This window comes from Myxine glutinosa, chromosome 5 (assembly GCF_964187855.1).
Source record: "Myxine glutinosa chromosome 5, kmMyxGlut1.1, whole genome shotgun sequence".
NCBI classification, from domain to species: domain Eukaryota; kingdom Metazoa; phylum Chordata; class Myxini; order Myxiniformes; family Myxinidae; genus Myxine; species Myxine glutinosa.
In genome coordinates this window covers 15743115-15760283 of record NC_136265.1, presented here as the reverse complement: position 1 = coordinate 15760283, position 17169 = coordinate 15743115, and the positions used below count along the sequence as shown (strand labels likewise).

The following is a 17169-nucleotide window of genomic DNA, read 5'->3' as shown; positions in this document are numbered from 1 at the left end:
TTTTTTTCCCTTGAGGGGGAAAGGTAAGGTTTTAAGGTAAGCTCGATTTCTGAAACAGCAGATATTTGAGCGATGTATAAGTAATAGTTTGCTCTATATTTTACTTCCGCTTTTTGTCTTGTTGAGGTAATTATTTCGTTATTTTTGTAATGCGGCGTTTTTTAAATTGCTATGAAGCTTAGAACGAATGAAAATTGTAGTATTCGGATGGTTGTAGATGTTTTCGTTTGGCGGTGTAGCGGACGATGGAACGACTGGTAGTGTAACATTTAAAATCCCGCACTGAACGGACTTTTTAATCCTTCGTCCATGTTCAGTTATTTTTACTTTATGTTCAAAGTATGAATATTTCGGAGAGGAAACACACAATGTTCTCGGTATTCTCTTCAGTCATGGTTGTGGTGCTACTCGGTTAGTGTAACGGGTTAACGGTGTGTTTCGGTGATGTTGAAGACATTACCTGGTTATGGGAGTAACTGTGACGCCAGTGAACACGCCACGTGGTTTCCAGACGGTTGTGACGGACAGAACGCTGGTTAATGGTAACCAGCAGGTAAGCACTAACTGGTGAGTGGTGAGGTGCTGATACTGATGGTGATACCTTTTCCCAGTGGATGGGAATTGGTAATCATTACCTTCTGTCGGAGAATCGAGACATGGCACACGCAGGTAAACTGGGTTGGGTCTTGTTGAGGTTCATTAATAGTCATGTAAACTCAGGTGCATCATAAACGAGCGTCGCGTTCAAACCGCGATGTTTTGATTCGTATCATACCAAGGTGAGCACCTGGGACGTTACAGGTTCGTGTCTCCCGTGTGCTTGATCTCTGTTGGTGTTTTACCCTCATATTCAACGAAATTGGGCTGTGTGTGTGTGTGTGTGTGTGTGTGTGTGTGTGTGTGTGTGTGTGTGTGTGTGTGTGTGTGTGTGTGTAAGAGAGACAGAAATGAAAAAATCAGGTGTGTCTTTGAATAAGAGACAAATGAAAAAACAAGGTGTGTGTGTGTGTATAAGAGAGAGAGAAATGAAAAAACGAGGTGTGTGTGTATAAGAGAAATGAAAAAACGAGGTGTGTGTGTGAATAAGAGAGAGAAATGAAAAAACGAGGTGTGTGTGTGTATGAGAGAAATGAAAAAACGAGGTGTGTTTGTGTATAAGAGAGAGAAATGAAAAAACGAGGTGTGTGTGTGTGTGTATAAGAGAAATGAAAAAACGAGGTGTGTGTGTGTATGAGAGAGAGAAATGAAAAAACGAGGTGTGTGTGTGTATAAGAGAGAGAAATGAAAAAACGAGGTGTGTGTGTGTGTGTATAAGAGAAATGAAAAAACGAGGTGTGTGTGTGAATAAGAGAGAGAAATGAAAAAACGAGGTGTGTCTGTGAATAAGAGACATGAAAAAAACGAGGTGTGTGTGTCAGAGAGAGAAATGAAAAAACGAGGTGTGTGTGTGAGAGAAATGAAAAAACGAGGTGTGTGTGTAAGAGAGAGAAATGAAAAAACGAGGTGTGTGTGTAAGAGAGAGAAATGAAAAAACGAGGTGTGTGTGTGAGAGAAATGAAAAAACGAGGTGTGTGTGTAAGAGAGAGAAATGAAAAAACGAGGTGTGTGTGTATGTATAAGAGAGATAGAAAAGAAAAAACGAGGTGTGTGTGTGTATGTATAAGAGAGATAGAAAAGAAAAAACGAGGTGTGTGTGTGTGTATGAGAGAAATGAAAAAACGAGGTGTGTGTGTGTGTGTGTGTGTGTGTGTGTGTGTGTGTGTGTGTGTGTGTGTGTGTGTGTGTGTGTGTGTGTGTGTGTGTGTGTGTGTATATAAGAGAGATAGAAAAGAAAAAACGAGGTGTGTGTGAGTGTATAAGAGAGAAATGAAAAAACGAGGTGTGTGTGCGTCTGTCTCGCCTCTCCTTTTCCCCTCTCCTTTTCCCCTCTTTCCTCCCCCTCCCTTTTCTCGTATGGTCTGCTTCCCCTCTTTTCCCCCCTTTACTCTCCTTCTTCTCCTTCTCCTCAATGACAGTAGCCCGGGTTAACGTCCATCTGAGGGACGGCACTCATATTGATGCATCGCCGTGCCTGTGAAACACCAGTAGTCCGGCAGCTAAGCTAAATATAGCATAACAATTGTGCATTTTGTGAGGAAAGCACCAAATTTGGCACACTAGTAGACTATCATATTATGAAAAGATCTGGATATTGGGCCATCTCAGATTCAGAGATTTGATTTTTGCAAGATTTGCATATTTGCAAGCTGAGATTGCAACGTCAGGGACGGCCGACTCCTTCCTGCGAGCTGCCCACGTCACCCGCACAAGAAGAGCTCATCAAATCACTGCAGCGGCAGTGCACATCCTGCAACACCGTGCGTATGAACGCCACTGTATGACATATGCTGATGATGCAGAAGACCTGCCTGAGTTCGAAGACTGGTGTCACCAGAGAGGAGAAGACATTCCCAACTTTCAGTACTGGGCAACTGTGCTGGAACTAGAGATGTTGGTACTGGTCTACGTGCGTTCTCTGCGGCAGGCTTCACTCACGATGTACCTCGATGCCCTGACGGAACTGGTCCCATGGTTCCATGCCTTAGACCACACACACTATGCCAGGTGGGTCCCTGTTCACCTGAGGGACATGGTTGCACTCCCAATGAAGCACCCAGATGTAGCCAGAGAATTCAGGGCTGGCAACTTCACTGTACAGAAGACGAAGAAGGTGTTCTCTTCGATCCCAATCGACCAGGCGCATGAACAGAATAACGCCTGCATCAAAGGAGATGGTGGAGCAGTCGGCCTCACTGACAACCCAAGTGTGCCCTGCAGCGTTGGATGATTGCCGGGCCAGAAGTTGCAAGGGCCAGAGAAGAGTTCCAAGATGGCCATCAACACTGGGGGAGGCGAGAGGACACACGTCATCACGACCAGACACCAAGTGTGCAGACCTCTTTCGCCAAGGATGTCCGCGCCCTTGTCAGCGTCATAGAAGAGCTTGGCAACCCCTTTGAGGAAGAGAGCATGGATCTGGTTGTCCTTGACACAAAGGAAATTGCAGGTCCTGCTGCAGTTGAGACTGTCAGGAATGTGAAGAAGATTGGCCAAGAGCAGTTCCAGGCTTTTACCAGAGAATGCCTGGTGGAAAGGACCAAGCCAATTGATGATGCAATTCGTCAGAACAAGCTGAAGGTGTCGTTTTGGAAAATGGCTGCCAGAGCCATCAGGGGCTGAATTTGAGATGGCCCAATATCCAAATATGTTCATAATAGGATAGTCTACTAGTGGGCCAAATTTGGTGCTTTCCTCACAAAATGCACAATTGTTATGCTAAGTTGCCCCACTACAGGATAACAGTTTATATTTGGGTCCTGATTCAAACCAAATCCCATGCAGTTTGGAGGGGAGTGTGCGTACCTCTTTTCCTTTATTTATTTATTTATTAATGGTTTTTTTTTGTTTTGTTTTTTTGTTTTCTACCGCCATGAACCCTCCCCAAGCCAATCCCTTTCCAATTTCCTGTTTTTCCTTCCTTCTAGTTTGTTTCTGTACGCATATTGTTCACACCGTGTGTCCTCCACCCTATTCATCCCCATATCCCTTATCCCTCCACGTCTCCCTCAATTTTGTCCCCCATCCCCACTGTTGCGAGTGTTGGTGTTTTCCCTCACCATCCCGCCCATCCGCCCCTCCACATGTTCCTTGTGTTCTGCTGCGTCCTCATCCGTTCTATGTTCTTCCAGGTTCGATTTTTATTTGTCCAACCTAAAAAAAGTTAGTGAAGGTTTCCATTCAGCTACTCCACCTCTGGTAGACCTCCTGCGAATGTGAGCGATGTAATTTGACCTCATGCGAATGTGAGCGATGTAATTTGACTTCATGCGAATGTGAGCGATGTAATTTGACCTGCGAATGTGAGCGATGTAATTTGACCTCCTGCGAATGTGAGCGATGTAATTTGACCTCATGCGAATGTGAGCGATGTAATTTGACGTCCTGCGAATGCGATGTAATTTGACCTGCGAATGTGAGCGATGTAATTTGACCTCCTGCGAATGTGAGCGATGTAATTTGACGTCCTGCGAATGCGATGTAATTTGACCTGCGAATGTGAGCGATGTAATTTGACCTCATGCGAATGTGAGCGATGTAATTTGACCTCCTGCGAATGTGAGCGATGTAATTTGACGTCCTGCGAATGCGATGTAATTTGACCTGCGAATGTGAGCGATGTAATTTGACCTCATGCGAATGTGAGCGATGTAATTTGACCTCATGCGAATGTGAGCGATGTAATTTGACGTCCTGCGAATGCGATGTAATTTGACCTGCGAATGTGAGCGATGTAATTTGACCTCCTGCGAATGTGAGCGATGTAATTTGACGTCCTGCGAATGCGATGTAATTTGACCTGCGAATGTGAGCGATGTAATTTGACCTCATGCGAATGTGAGCGATGTAATTTGACCTCCTGCGAATGTGAGCGATGTAATTTGACGTCCTGCGAATGCGATGTAATTTGACCTGCGAATGTGAGCGATGTAATTTGACCGCCTGCGAATGTGAGCGATGTAATTTGACGTCCTGCGAATGCGATGTAATTTGACCTGCGAATGTGAGCGATGTAATTTGACCTCCTGCGAATGTGAGCGATGTAATTTGACGTCCTGCGAATGCGATGTAATTTGACCTGCGAATGTGAGCGATGTAATTTGACCTCATGCGAATGTGAGCGATGTAATTTGACCTCCTGCGAATGTGAGCGATGTAATTTGACGTCCTGCGAATGCGATGTAATTTGACCTCCTGCGAATGTGAGCGATGTAATTTGACCTCCTGCGAATGTGAGCGATGTAATTTGACCTCCTGCGAATGTGAGCGATGTAATTTGACGTCCTGCGAATGCGATGTAATTTGACCTCCTGCGAATGTGAGCGATGTAATTTGACCTCCTGCGAATGTGAGCGATGTAATTTGACCTCATGCGAATGTGAGCGATGTAATTTGATGTCCTGCGAATGCGATGTAATTTGACCTCCTGCGAATGTGAGCGATGTAATTTGACGTCCTGCGAATGCGATGTAATTTGACCTCATGCGAATGTGAGCGATGTAATTTGACCTCCTGCGAATGTGAGCGATGTAATTTGACCTCCTGCGAATGTGAGCGATGTAATTTGACCTCCTGCGAATGTGAGCGATGTAATTTGACCTCCTGCGAATGTGAGCGATGTAATTTGACCTCCTTCGAATGTGAGCGATGTAATTTGACCTCATGCGAATGTGAGCGATGTAATTTGACCTCCTGCAAATGGGAGCGATGTAATTTGACCTCCTGCGAATGTGAGCGATGTAATTTGACCTCCTGCGAATGTGAGCGATGTAATTTGACCTCCTGCGAATGTGAGCGATGTAATTTGACCTCCTGCGAATGTGAGCGATGTAATTTGACCTCCTGCGAATGTGAGCGATATAATTTGACCTCCTGCGAATGTGAGCGATGTAATTTGACCTCCTGCGAATGTGAGCGATGTAATTTGACCTCATGCGAATGTGAGCGATGTAATTTGACTTCATGCGAATGTGAGCGATGTAATTTGACCTCCTGCGAATGTGAGCGATGTAATTTGACCTCCTGCGAATGTGAGCGATGTAATTTGACTTCATGCGAATGTGAGCGATGTAATTTGACCTCCTGCGAATGTGAGCGATGTAATTTGACCTCCTGCGAATGTGAGCGATGTAATTTGACCTCCTGCGAATGTGAGCGATGTAATTTGACCTCCTGCGAATGTGAGCGATGTAATTTGACCTCATGCGAATGTGAGCGATGTAATTTGACCTCCTGCGAATGTGAGCGATGTAATTTGACCTCATGCGAATGTCAGCGATGTAATTTGACCTCATGCGAATGTGAGCGATGTAATTTGACCTCATGCGAATGTGAGCGATGTAATTTGACTTCATGCGAATGTGAGCGATGTAATTTGACCTCATGCAAATGTGAGCGATGTAATTTGACCTCCTGTGAATGTGAGCGATGTAATTTGACCTCCTGCGAATGTGAGCGATGTAATTTGACCTCCTGCGAATGTGAGCGATGTAATTTGACCTCATGCGAATGTGAGCGATGTAATTTGACCTCATGCGAATGTGAGCGATGTAATTTGACCTCATGCGAATGTGAGCAATGTAATTTGACCTCATGCGAATGTGAGCGATGTAATTTGACCTCATGCGAATGTGAGCGATGTAATTTGACCTGCGAATGTGAGCGATGTAATTTGACCTCCTGCGAATGTGAGCGATGTAATTTGACCTCCTGCGAATGTGAGCGATGTAATTTGACCTCCTGCGAATGTGAGCGATATAATTTGACCTCCTGCGAATGTGAGCGATGTAATTTGACCTCCTGTGAATGTGAGCGATGTAATTTGACCTCCTGCGAATGCTTTTTACCATGTGCAGTGATGTGGGTGACACGGGGAGGCATTCTCTGCGGTACGCTCTTGGTGTACTATACCATCGCACGTGCCTTGGGACAAGACCATGAGAACGGATCCAGTCACGATATGAGCACAGGCCCCAGCGGTGGGAGTGACCCCACAGCCGACGCACAGAGGCGCAAACTTACCCTTACCATATGTATCCCTCAACGTACCAAGCATCTCGACATGCCATCAATTATATTTGGAGCGGACATGACCGTCGTGTTATTTGCACATTTGTATTTCCCTTTCGTTGGTTGAAATCGCCTGTGGTGTTTATTACTTAACGCTTCCGGGGACAGACAAAACACTGTTCGAAGCCAAACGAAAGGACCAGTTGGCGGCTCTCAAGACATTGGTGGAAATGCGGGACGTGAACCAACGGTACAAGATCATTGACATGATGTTGCAAGGCCTTTTCAAGGTAAGTGATGTGGATCCTTGGTGCTCTTTCTGGGTGGGTTCTGTTTGTAGGCCCTAACTGTTCGACAGAGTGACGGTATAACCAAAAGTTCCAATCGTGGATTACAAGAATGTTTTAGAATGCTATGAGCGCCGTCCGTAGATGTTTACTTACGTGTGACGTTTGAACAACCGAGGAGCGTTCACTCGTTTTACGGAGGAGGAAATGCTGAACCAGACAACCACCACTGTCTGAGAGACGCAAACTGTCCAACCTGGTGTTGAGGGATTGCCAGGTAGACCAGATCATTTGTTACCTGCAGATTTTTGCAGAAACTTGTAATGATTCTGGGCTCCAGTGATAACTCGTCTACTCGGTGTGAAGCGCACCATGTCATCTTTAACGTACACTCTCATCTCCAGTGCGGGTAGACGGGTCACCCGGCTTAACATGCAATTTGATGCCTCACCCGGCATGCGAAACACCGGGATGACAGTTTATAGCTGGATCGGGGTTCAAACTAAGGCGAGACAGCTTAGAGGTGAGTGTGGATACCTCTAGGTTAGGCATGGTAAACGTCCGGCCAGCGGAGTCATGGGCGCTAGCGCAGAAGAGACAGTAATCCATTAAACATTTTAGAGGTAAAAATTGAAGTGTGGTGGTTCGTCCAAGAAAGATCATGGCTGATCGTGAGGCCCAAGCATTTGATTGATTTAACTTCTTTAAGAAGATTGTTAAGAAAGTAGTTAGGAAGGTTTGCCAGACGTTCCTTTCAGAGAGGGTGAGAGAGAGAGCTTAGGGAGGGAGCACATATTGATGACTCGGATGGACTTTAAACTCGGCGTTCCATTTGCTCGATTAGTTGGTGGACGTTAAAGATCCCTTTGCGAAGAGAAGGCGAGCTATCACCAGCATCCTGGATGGATTACAAATTCCTGCACGTGCAGTCAAGAATCGTGTGACCTAACGGAATCCTTCCATCTCCTCTCCCTGTTTAGGCTGGTGTGTCCCAAGGCAATTTTCTAGGCCCAGTCCTATTCCTAATCTTCATCAACAATCTTTCTCTCTCAAAAATTTGCTGATTGCTCCACCCTCTCCCATGACATCCCTCATCCTTCAGACAGACAGACAGACAGACAGACAGACAGCAGCTTCTTACCTCTCTTCAGACGATGAAAAAAAAAAAATCACGAGCTGGTCAAACACTTGGAATACGTATTTTTCTCCTGAGAAGTCTCTGTCTCTGTCTCTGTCTCTCTCTCAGGAACTTCTGGCAAACCTTACTATCTACTTTCTTAACAATCTTCTTGAAGAAGTAAAATCAGTCAAATGCTTGGGCCTCACGATCAGCCATGATCTTTCTTGGACAAACCACCACACTTCAAATTTTACCTCCAAAATGTTTAATGGATTACTGCTCTCTCTTCTGCACTAGCGCCCCTGCCTCACACCTTTCTCAGCTTAACGCAGTGGGAGCCAAGGCTTTCAAGATCATTGGAATCTCCCGGGATGAAGCTGAGTCCACCGGCCTATTGGATATCTGTATATATACTGTTTTAATTACTTACAAATCACTAATTGAGAGTTTCCGGCCTACACCAAGTTTAACAATAGATGTTAAAGCCCTCAGACTAGGAAAGGTTCCCCACCTCTGCTCCAGGTCATCCTCCCTGTCCAGGAATGTTATAAATTATGGATTATGTCATGTGCTTTCAGCCTATTCAACTGTTTTTATAATTGTTTTGAGCTCGGAATTGGTCTGCTCAATGCAGGGCATATGACCCAAGACAATGGACCTTTACTCAAACTGGTTACTGGGCAACGCAAACACAAATCTCTTCTGCTTATATATAGATGTTGCTGTATTTGCATTAAAAATCACTATAGCTGTAAATTTTTCAATAAAGATGTCATTGTAATCACCAATTGTTGAGTTATTTATCTGTTTGCAAAATGCAAATATGTCGCTGATTTGCTGATTTGCTGAAGTATTGATATTTTAAAATATTGTTAATTACTAAGTAATCATAGTAATTAACAATTTGTTAATTACTAATCAATTGTAATAGCACACTGTGAATATTGCATGTTTAATTATACTAGTACACCCGCAGACTCCGGGAGGGGCAGGAAGGGTCATTCCTCTTTGGGGTATATGGATTACAGTCGATCTATGATCGGGTCTCAAGAACATTGGGTGTGTGTTCATTTACCAAGTTTCTTGTGAAGAGATCGCCAAGTGGTTTAAGCATTTGAGCAAGCACTCCATTCAAAACCGTTAAGGAACGGCTGGCTTGGCAAGCGCTAGCTCGCTGCTTGGTAAAGGAGCACAACCCAAGCTTCTCCCTTTCAGTTTCGTATGAAACAGCAGGGTGAGTTTCAAAAGTTCGCTACGAGAAATGCCACGGTAGTGGCAGGAAGGGCCATGTTATTAACCCCACATTTGTGGGTTATATAGAGTACAGTAGATGTTCGCTCAGTTCTGTAAGTAAACCTTACTTCACGGATGTCGGGATTCCTCCAAATTTCTTAATTTAGTGTTATAAAGAGCATTAGCGACTGTTTGAAAAGCTGAGCATACGTGTTTGTGGTTTATAATATTTTCACTTCCTGTAGAAACCGTTGCTCCCACGAAAACGCCATTATAACTATAAGCTATTTATACACGTTATCACTGCAGGAAAAACGCCTTGGGGAAGTGCGACATTATTAGTATTAATATTGTTTTGTAATAACATTAGCAAAATGCGATTATCATTAATTTTGTTATTAAAAGCGTCTTTGGAAATACGCCACGATAAATCTTCTTTGGAAATACGCCACGATAAAGCTAATTTAGCATTTATATACACCTCAACATGCAGCCCCATTGACCAATGGTGGGGAAACTCGCTTGGGCGGAGAAAACCCCCTTGGGGAGGGGTGGGGGGCAAATGAATGCGCTACAACCTTCATTGTGTAACCCTTCGCCATCCTGTCAAGTTTGGTTCAGATTGGATAAGTAGCGACAGAATGTATTGGCGTCAAAAATTTGACAGACACAAATGGCGTATTTTAGTGTGATTGCATTTTCGGCCACATGACCTGCCATTTTTTTTTTGGTCATTGTTTGATGAAGTTGATTTTGAATATGCAACATTTTTAGTTTGTCTTTTGGCTTGCACATCATCGTAACCTCCTGCTCTTGAATATAAAGCTCTCACGATGCACTTCATCAAATATATGAAGCTTATATTTATTATGTCTGCACGTAGGATGCAGCCGCGTTGTACTTTATATGATCGTCACACGTATTGTTTGGTTCCATCTTCCACGTGTTCAGGTTCTGGAGGAGTCGAGAACAGAGGTGACTGTGGGAGGAATTGGCCCCGACGGTCCCGTTCCAGCAGAGGAGAAATTGCGCGACGGTGGGCGGGACTTGAGGACGCTGTGACATAATGCGGAGTCATAAGCATGTGCAGTGCGTAGCAAGCACTTGCTCCTTATCTTGAATGCATTTGTTTCTCTTTCCTTTTCTGTGCAGCTTACTCGCGTGTTGTAGAAAACACGGCCTTCTTTGGAGATGTGTTGCTGCGCTTTCCCAAGATCGTTCACGGATACTTTGATCCAAACGTCAGATGGCAGGCACTGGCACGCTGGGGCATTGACTTCTGCAATCGGACAGGAGTGTTTGACACTGGAACATACTCCAAGCTCCTAATGTTGGTAAGGTGAAAGGAAACGAGCCGGATTAAAATGGAACTTGAGCCTTGTGATTTTTTTTTTTTTTGGCGGATCTGTGTGGTTGTGATCCCGTTGATGCTTCTTTGTCCCATACCACCCATTCCTCAAGATGTCTCAGGAGCTGGGGTTTGTGGAAAAGTTGCCCGACTTCCGCAATCCCTTCCGGGTGGATGAAGACAAGGTTTGGCATTCTTTGTCTCTGCCTTGTGCATGGATAATTATTTATTTTGAATTGATTTAGAAGGTGGTTTTGGACTGTATATCAATACATATTGTATTTGGGGTTTAAACCGAGGTTCCGACCATCATGCGGCATTAGTAAGGATTTCAATGCTAAATCATCTCGATCTGTTTGAACCCCACGATTCAGAGTTGTGTGATTTTGACAAAAAAAACTACTTCATCCTGGGACCTTGTTACTTCACCACAAGTTATATTTTTAAGCAGTGAAGCCGCTTCAGTATTTGGCTCTTTTCGTCAAAATGAGGAAGAAGAACCTTTCTAACCCACTGTGTTTAATTCTAATGGATTATAAAGGGTTTCATTCATTTTAGGCTTTGCCCATTTCATTTTTAAAATGCCAAACTGAACCTCTTCCTTCAAACATGGATGCGATTATTTGGATGCTCTCGCGGGGAAAATGGCCTTAAAACGATCATTCATTCATTCATTCATTCATTCTTCCCTCTCACTGCTTTTGCTGCATCCTTCCCTCTCTGCTTTCCCTGCATCCTTCCCTCTCTGCTTTCCCTGCATCCTTCCCTCTCTGCTTTCCCTGAATCCTTCTCTCTCTGCTTTCCCTGAATCCTTCTCTCTCTGCTTTCCCTGAATCCTTCTCTCTCTGCTTTCCCTGAATCCTTCTCTCTCTGCTTTCCCTGCATCCTTCCCTCTCTGCTTTCCCTGAATCCTTCTCTCTCTGCTTTCCCTGCATCCTTCCCTCTCTGCTTTCCCTGAATTCTTCTCTCTCTGCTTTCCCTGAATCCTTCTCTCTCTGCTTTCCCTGAATCCTTCTCTCTCTGCTTTCCCTGAATCCTTCCCTCTTTGCTTTCCCTGAATCCTTCCCTCTCTGTTTTCCTTGTATCCCTCCCACTCTCTCTGCTTTCACTGATTCCCATGTGTCTCACCCCCTTGATCTGCTTCCCCTGTGTCACTGCCACCTTCTTGCTCATCGCACGTACCATTCCACACTCCGCAACTTTTTAATTTTTTTTTTTTGTATACAGTGAGGCTTGTTGAAGAGCTAGAACACCACAGAACAAAGAAAACCGTAGAGAGAGGAGGCACACCAACAGCAGGGTTGAGTGACAAAATATAGGGAGACTTGGATAAATAACGGATGTGGGGAAGATTGAGGGCAAGGGGTGGACGCACAGGGTGGACAAAATGGATACAGAAGCAAACTCAGGAAGGAAAGAGGAGGGTCTGAGGGGTGGGGTAAGTTAAGGCATGGAAAGGATCACGGTTTTGGATGGATCGTGAGTTTATGGGCCTCTTCCCCACTCCCTGCTAACCGCACCTTCTCCCCCATCCCAAATCACAGACACGTTTGTGGCCTCTTTGTTCTACTGCCTTATTTGTGGATGTGTCCCTCAGGTTTCAGAAAGGTGTATGTGGTCTGATAGTTTATATATCCTGGTGGGGTGTATATTAAATGTTCAGTATTATAATTACTAGTAGAATACCCACCCTATGGGCAATCTTGTTGCAAGCACACAACGTTATTCTGACACATGCCTTTATTTAGGTGGTATATAGGCAACTGACAGCTTCCTCAATCGCTCCCAAACCCCCCGCCACCCCCTCCCCCGGGGAACATGTCTACTGCTTACAATTCAAAACACCTCACTGCCCTGGAAAACGTAGGGACAGGAATACTCTACTGGACTTGTAATACACGCTCCCACCTATAGGTGGTGCTACACGATACACATTTACATAGAGAATTGGCATCCCTCCTCTCTACCCCTACCCTCTACCCCCTTGCCCCTCACCCTCTCCCCTTTCTCAAGACCATCGACAGATAATATAAAAAAAACACGCCCATACACTAATTAGGGTCATGCTGATCCTATGTAGCAAGTCTGGATGTAATCGGCCAATGAGTGTAGGAAGAGTCGCACAAAAAAAAATAAACCAACACCGCTCCGTGAATTATAATAAGGATTATTTATTTTGATATGAAATTACGTCATGAGTCAGGATCCCCATCAAGTTAATTCAAATGTTTAGTGTAATGATCTCTAATCTTCAGTTTCCATCCTCATAGATTCTCCGAGAGTCAGAGCTGCTGCACAAGACCCTTGTAAAGGAGAAGCGCCGCAAGAGGAAAGAGGAGCAGAGAGCTAAAATGAAAGGTCCACGGCTCTCACGTGCTCAAGATGATCTCTAAAACTCCTTGCGGGGTTATTTTATTACCTTTGTGAATAACAGGATGTGGTGGTCTTTGGTTGCTCAGACATTTAAAATGTTTTAGGTTGGTTTTTTTTAAATGAAGAAACATTAACTATACGAGAGCTCCAACCAAGACAAATGGGAGCCTTTTGTAAATGTTATTCACTTTAAAGTATCCATCATTCAGGGATTAGTTTGAACACAAATAAAAACATCACATTTCCCAAGATGCTGTGCTGGATTATTGTGAACTAGCAGCGTACTCGCCATCCGGGCGATCTTGTACCAAGCATGGGACACGTTCTTCTGCCACATACATTTATTGGGCGGTGTATAGGCAACTGACAGCTGTCTCAATCGCATCCAAAAAAAACAAAAAACCCCTGGGTTACATGCATGAAGCAAAAACATGCGTACTTGTTGCAAGCCCAAAAATACAAACGGTGCAGTACGTCCAATCACTAGATAGGAGGAGCGAAGCCACAGCTCGGGAAGACTGTGCTGTGACAGATGAGACAGCCGGCTGTGTTTTCATTGTGCCAACATGAGACATAACATGTTAAATGTTCTGTTGCAGAATAAATGAACACAACAGTTGTTGCATACACGTTTCCAGCCTCATCATTTACCATACACATGCCATTGTGAAAGCTGGGTGTGACGTATTTGCGAGCCAGGCAGGAGGAAACGTTCAGAAAGTAGAAACCAATACATGAACCAACCTCGAGAGATGAACCTACAAATTAACCTGGACTTTAATTTCCAGTGCAACCCACCTGTGAAATTAATCAGGATGAGTGTGGAAAGACTGCAAGAACAGCCACTGTCGCCCTGAATGTTCTGTCAAGGGACCAATTACTCGACGTGTGCAGACCATCATACTAAAATACACCATTTGTGTCTGTCCGTCTGTCTGATGAATTTTTGACGCCAATACATTTCGTCGTTACTTATCCAATCTCAACCAAACTTGACAGGATGACCAAGTGTTACATAACGAAGGTTGTAGCACATTCATTTGCCCCCCTCCCCAAGGGGGTTTTCTCCACCGAGCGGGTTTTCCCCCGCCATTCCCGTCAATGGGTTGCGTGTTGAGGTGTATAGCCATATTAAGTTAGCTTTATCGTGGCGTTTTTCCAAGGCCGCTTCGAATAACAAAACTAACGATAATAGCATAATGTTAATGTTATTACAAAACAATATTAATACTAATAATATCCCACTTCCCCAAGGCGTTTTTCCTGCAGTGATAACGTGTATAAATAGCTTATAGTTATAATGGCGTTTCTGTGGGAGCAACGGCTTCTACAGGAAGTAAAAATATTATAAACCACAAACATGTATGATTTGCTTTTTAAACAGTCGCTAATGCTCTTTATAACACTAAATGAAGAAATTTGGAGGAATCCCAACATCTGTGAAGTAAGGTTTACTTCCAGAACGGAGCAAAGATCTACTGTACTGAAGCACGGTGCTACGCGCGCTTACTTGTACAACAAGAAGGAAGCGGACAACGCGGTAAGTTTAAGAGTCTTTATTATCAGAGCTCACTGTAGCACTGGAGCGCTCCGGGCTGCGCGCCCGGTGTATATCCCTCGGGCGTGGCCGCCGCCCACTTGGTGCATGGAATGATGCCCTCACGCCAGTGAGCTTTCGTGTCCGCCACACGCGCCCCCCCAGAATTCCCGCGCACCTGGAGGGCCAGTTTGCGGGGCAAACGGATGACCCGGCCGAAGCGCCCTCTGGCGACCGGCGGCGTCCGGGGTGCAGGGATGCCAGCTGGGATGCCTCCGGCTGCACCCGGGATGGGTGCAGGACCGGGGGGCGGCGTGCTGGCGGGCCTGGGCAGTGCCGGGGGTCTGCCCGCAGGGGGGCGGCCCCGACGCGAGGGCCGAGCCACCGGCGGTGGTTGGGCCACGTCGAGGTAGGCCGGTTTGAGGCGATCCACCGAGACGCGGTCGGGAATACCGCCGATGCCCAAGGTGAAATGTTTCACCCCGGTCTCCAGCACGCGGAAAGGCCTGTCGTACGGGGGCCGCAGTGGTGTCCGGTGGGCGCCGTGCCGGACGAAGGCGTACTCCGCGGTGCGAAGCTCCGGGGCGACGTGCGTAGGCGGGTGCCCGTGGTGCGCCGTCGGCACCGGGGCGAACCTCCGGGCTGTCTCCTGCAGCGCGGAGTGCTCCTGCGCCGCGGACCATGGTGCCGTGGGGTCGGGGAGGAACCCGCCCGGCACCAGCAGCAGTTGTCCGAAGACCAACTCCGCCGCGGATGCGCGCAGGTCGTCCTTGGGCGCCGTCCGGAGGCCCAGCAGGACCCAGGGGAGCCTGTCGACCCAGCCGCCATCGCGGAGGGTGGCCCGGAGCGCGGCCTTCAACGAGCGGTGGAACCGCTCGCACAGGCCGTTGGCCTGGGGGTGGTAGGCCGTGGTTTGGTGCAGCTGGACCCCGAGCCCCCGCGCGACCGCCCCCCAGAGCTCCGAGGTGAACTGGGGGCCGCGGTCGGACGAGATGTCCGAGGGGGCGCCGAACCGGGCGACCCAGGTGGCAATGAACGCCTGTGCGACGTCCGCCGCCGTCGTCGCCGCCAAAGGCACGGCCTCCGGCCACCGGGTGGTGCGGTCCACCATTGTCAGGACGTGGGTGAAACCCTGCGAGGGGGGCAGAGGTCCCACCAGGTTCACGTGTACGTGCTCGAACCTTCGTTCCGGCACTGTGAACGGGGCCAATGGGGCCTGGGTGTGCCGGTGCACCTTCGCGCGCTGGCACGCGAGGCACGTCCTGGTCCAGCCGCGGACGGCCTTCCGGAGGCCATGCCAGACAAACTTGTCGGCGACCAACCTCTGGGAGGCCTTCGTGCCCGGGTGGGACAGACCGTGGATGGCGTCAAAAACCTGGCACTGCCAGCCCGTGGGCACGATGGAGCGAGGCCGCCCGAGGGAGACGTCGCACAAGAGGGCCGCGCTGTCGAATGGCACCTCGGTGACGCGGAGGCCGTGACGGCGGTCCGCAAGGCCTGGACGCCGGTGTCGGCGGCCTGGTCCGCCGCCATCCGGGCATAGTCGATGTCAAGGTGGACTGCGTGGGCGACGGACCGGGAAAGGCAATCCGCCACCGGGTTGTCCTTCCCCGCGACGTGCCGGATGTCCGTTGTATATTCGGACACGGCCGAGAGGTGACGCTGCTGCCGGGCCGACCACGGCTCGGCGACCTTGCCCATCGCGAAGACCAGTGGCTTGTGGTCGACGAAGGCCGTGAACGCACGGCCCTCGAGCAGATGGCGGAAGTGCCTGACCGCCAGGTGAAGCCCGAGCAACTCGCGGTCGAAGGTACTATAGCGGCGTTCGGGTGGGCGAAGCTGCCGGCTGAAGAACGCCAGCGGTTGCCAAGCACCACGCACCCATTGCTCGTGCACCGCGCCCACCGCGTAGTCCGACGCGTCGGTGGTGAGGCCGATCGGTGCATCGGGCGCCGGGTGCGCGAGCATGGTGGCGTTAGCCAAGGCAAGCTTCGCGCCTGCGAACGCCGCGTCCATCTGCTCGGTCCAGGTAACGTCACCTTTGCCCGGATTCCCTCGGAGGGCCTCGTGCAAGGGGCGCAGGAGCTGGGCGATGCGGGGCAGGAACCGATGGTAAAAGTTTACCATGCCCAGGAACTCCTGGAGCCCCTTGATCGTGCGGGGGCGCGGAAACCCCTTCACCGCCTCCACCTTGGCCGGTACGGGGTCGGCCCCGTGCCTGGTGACGCGGTGCCCCAAAAAGTCGATGTCGGCGACGCCGAACCGGCACTTGGCGGGGTTCACGATGAGGCCATGCTGGCCCAGACGTTCGAAGAGCGTGCGTAGATGGTGGAGGTGCTCTTCGCGGGACGCGCTGGCGACGAGGATGTCGTCCAGGTACATGTAGACGAAATCCAAGTCGCGCAAGACGCTGTCCATTAGTCGCTGGAACGTCTGAGCCGCATTCTTCAAACCGAAGGGCATCCGAAGAAATTCGAAAAGTCCGAACGGCGTGATGACCGCCGTCTTCGGGATGTCCTCCGGCCTGACGGGGACCTGATGGTAGCCGCGTATGAGGTCCACCTTTGAAAAGAAGGACATGCCCGCCAACCGAGCGGAGAAGTCCTGGATGTGGGGGACGGGGTAGCGGTCGGGGGTGGTGGCGTCGTTCAGGCGCCGGTAGTCC

The 17169-nt window shown here is 48.1% G+C and overlaps 1 protein-coding gene across 3 annotated transcripts; it reads left to right on the top strand.

Moving 5' to 3' along the window:
* Positions 1-232: 232 nt before the first annotated feature.
* CCDC134 (coiled-coil domain containing 134) lies at positions 233-13592 on the top strand. 3 transcript variants are annotated; one of them, XM_068117738.2, is made up of 7 exons: positions 233-567; positions 6453-6629; positions 6775-6896; positions 10198-10282; positions 10399-10580; positions 10708-10779; positions 12865-13592. In XM_068117738.2, exons 2-7 carry the CDS (start codon positions 6455-6457, stop codon positions 12985-12987), a joined length of 759 nt encoding a protein of 252 aa, XP_067973839.1. In that variant the 5' UTR covers positions 233-567; positions 6453-6454; the 3' UTR covers positions 12988-13592. The 3 variants fall into 3 exon arrangements, with proteins under 3 accessions (XP_067973839.1, XP_067973840.1, XP_067973838.1); XM_068117739.2 differs by having other exon boundaries at positions 361-553; XM_068117737.2 differs by lacking the exon at positions 233-567 and adding an exon at positions 642-669.
* The last annotated feature ends 3577 nt before the right edge of the window (positions 13593-17169 follow it).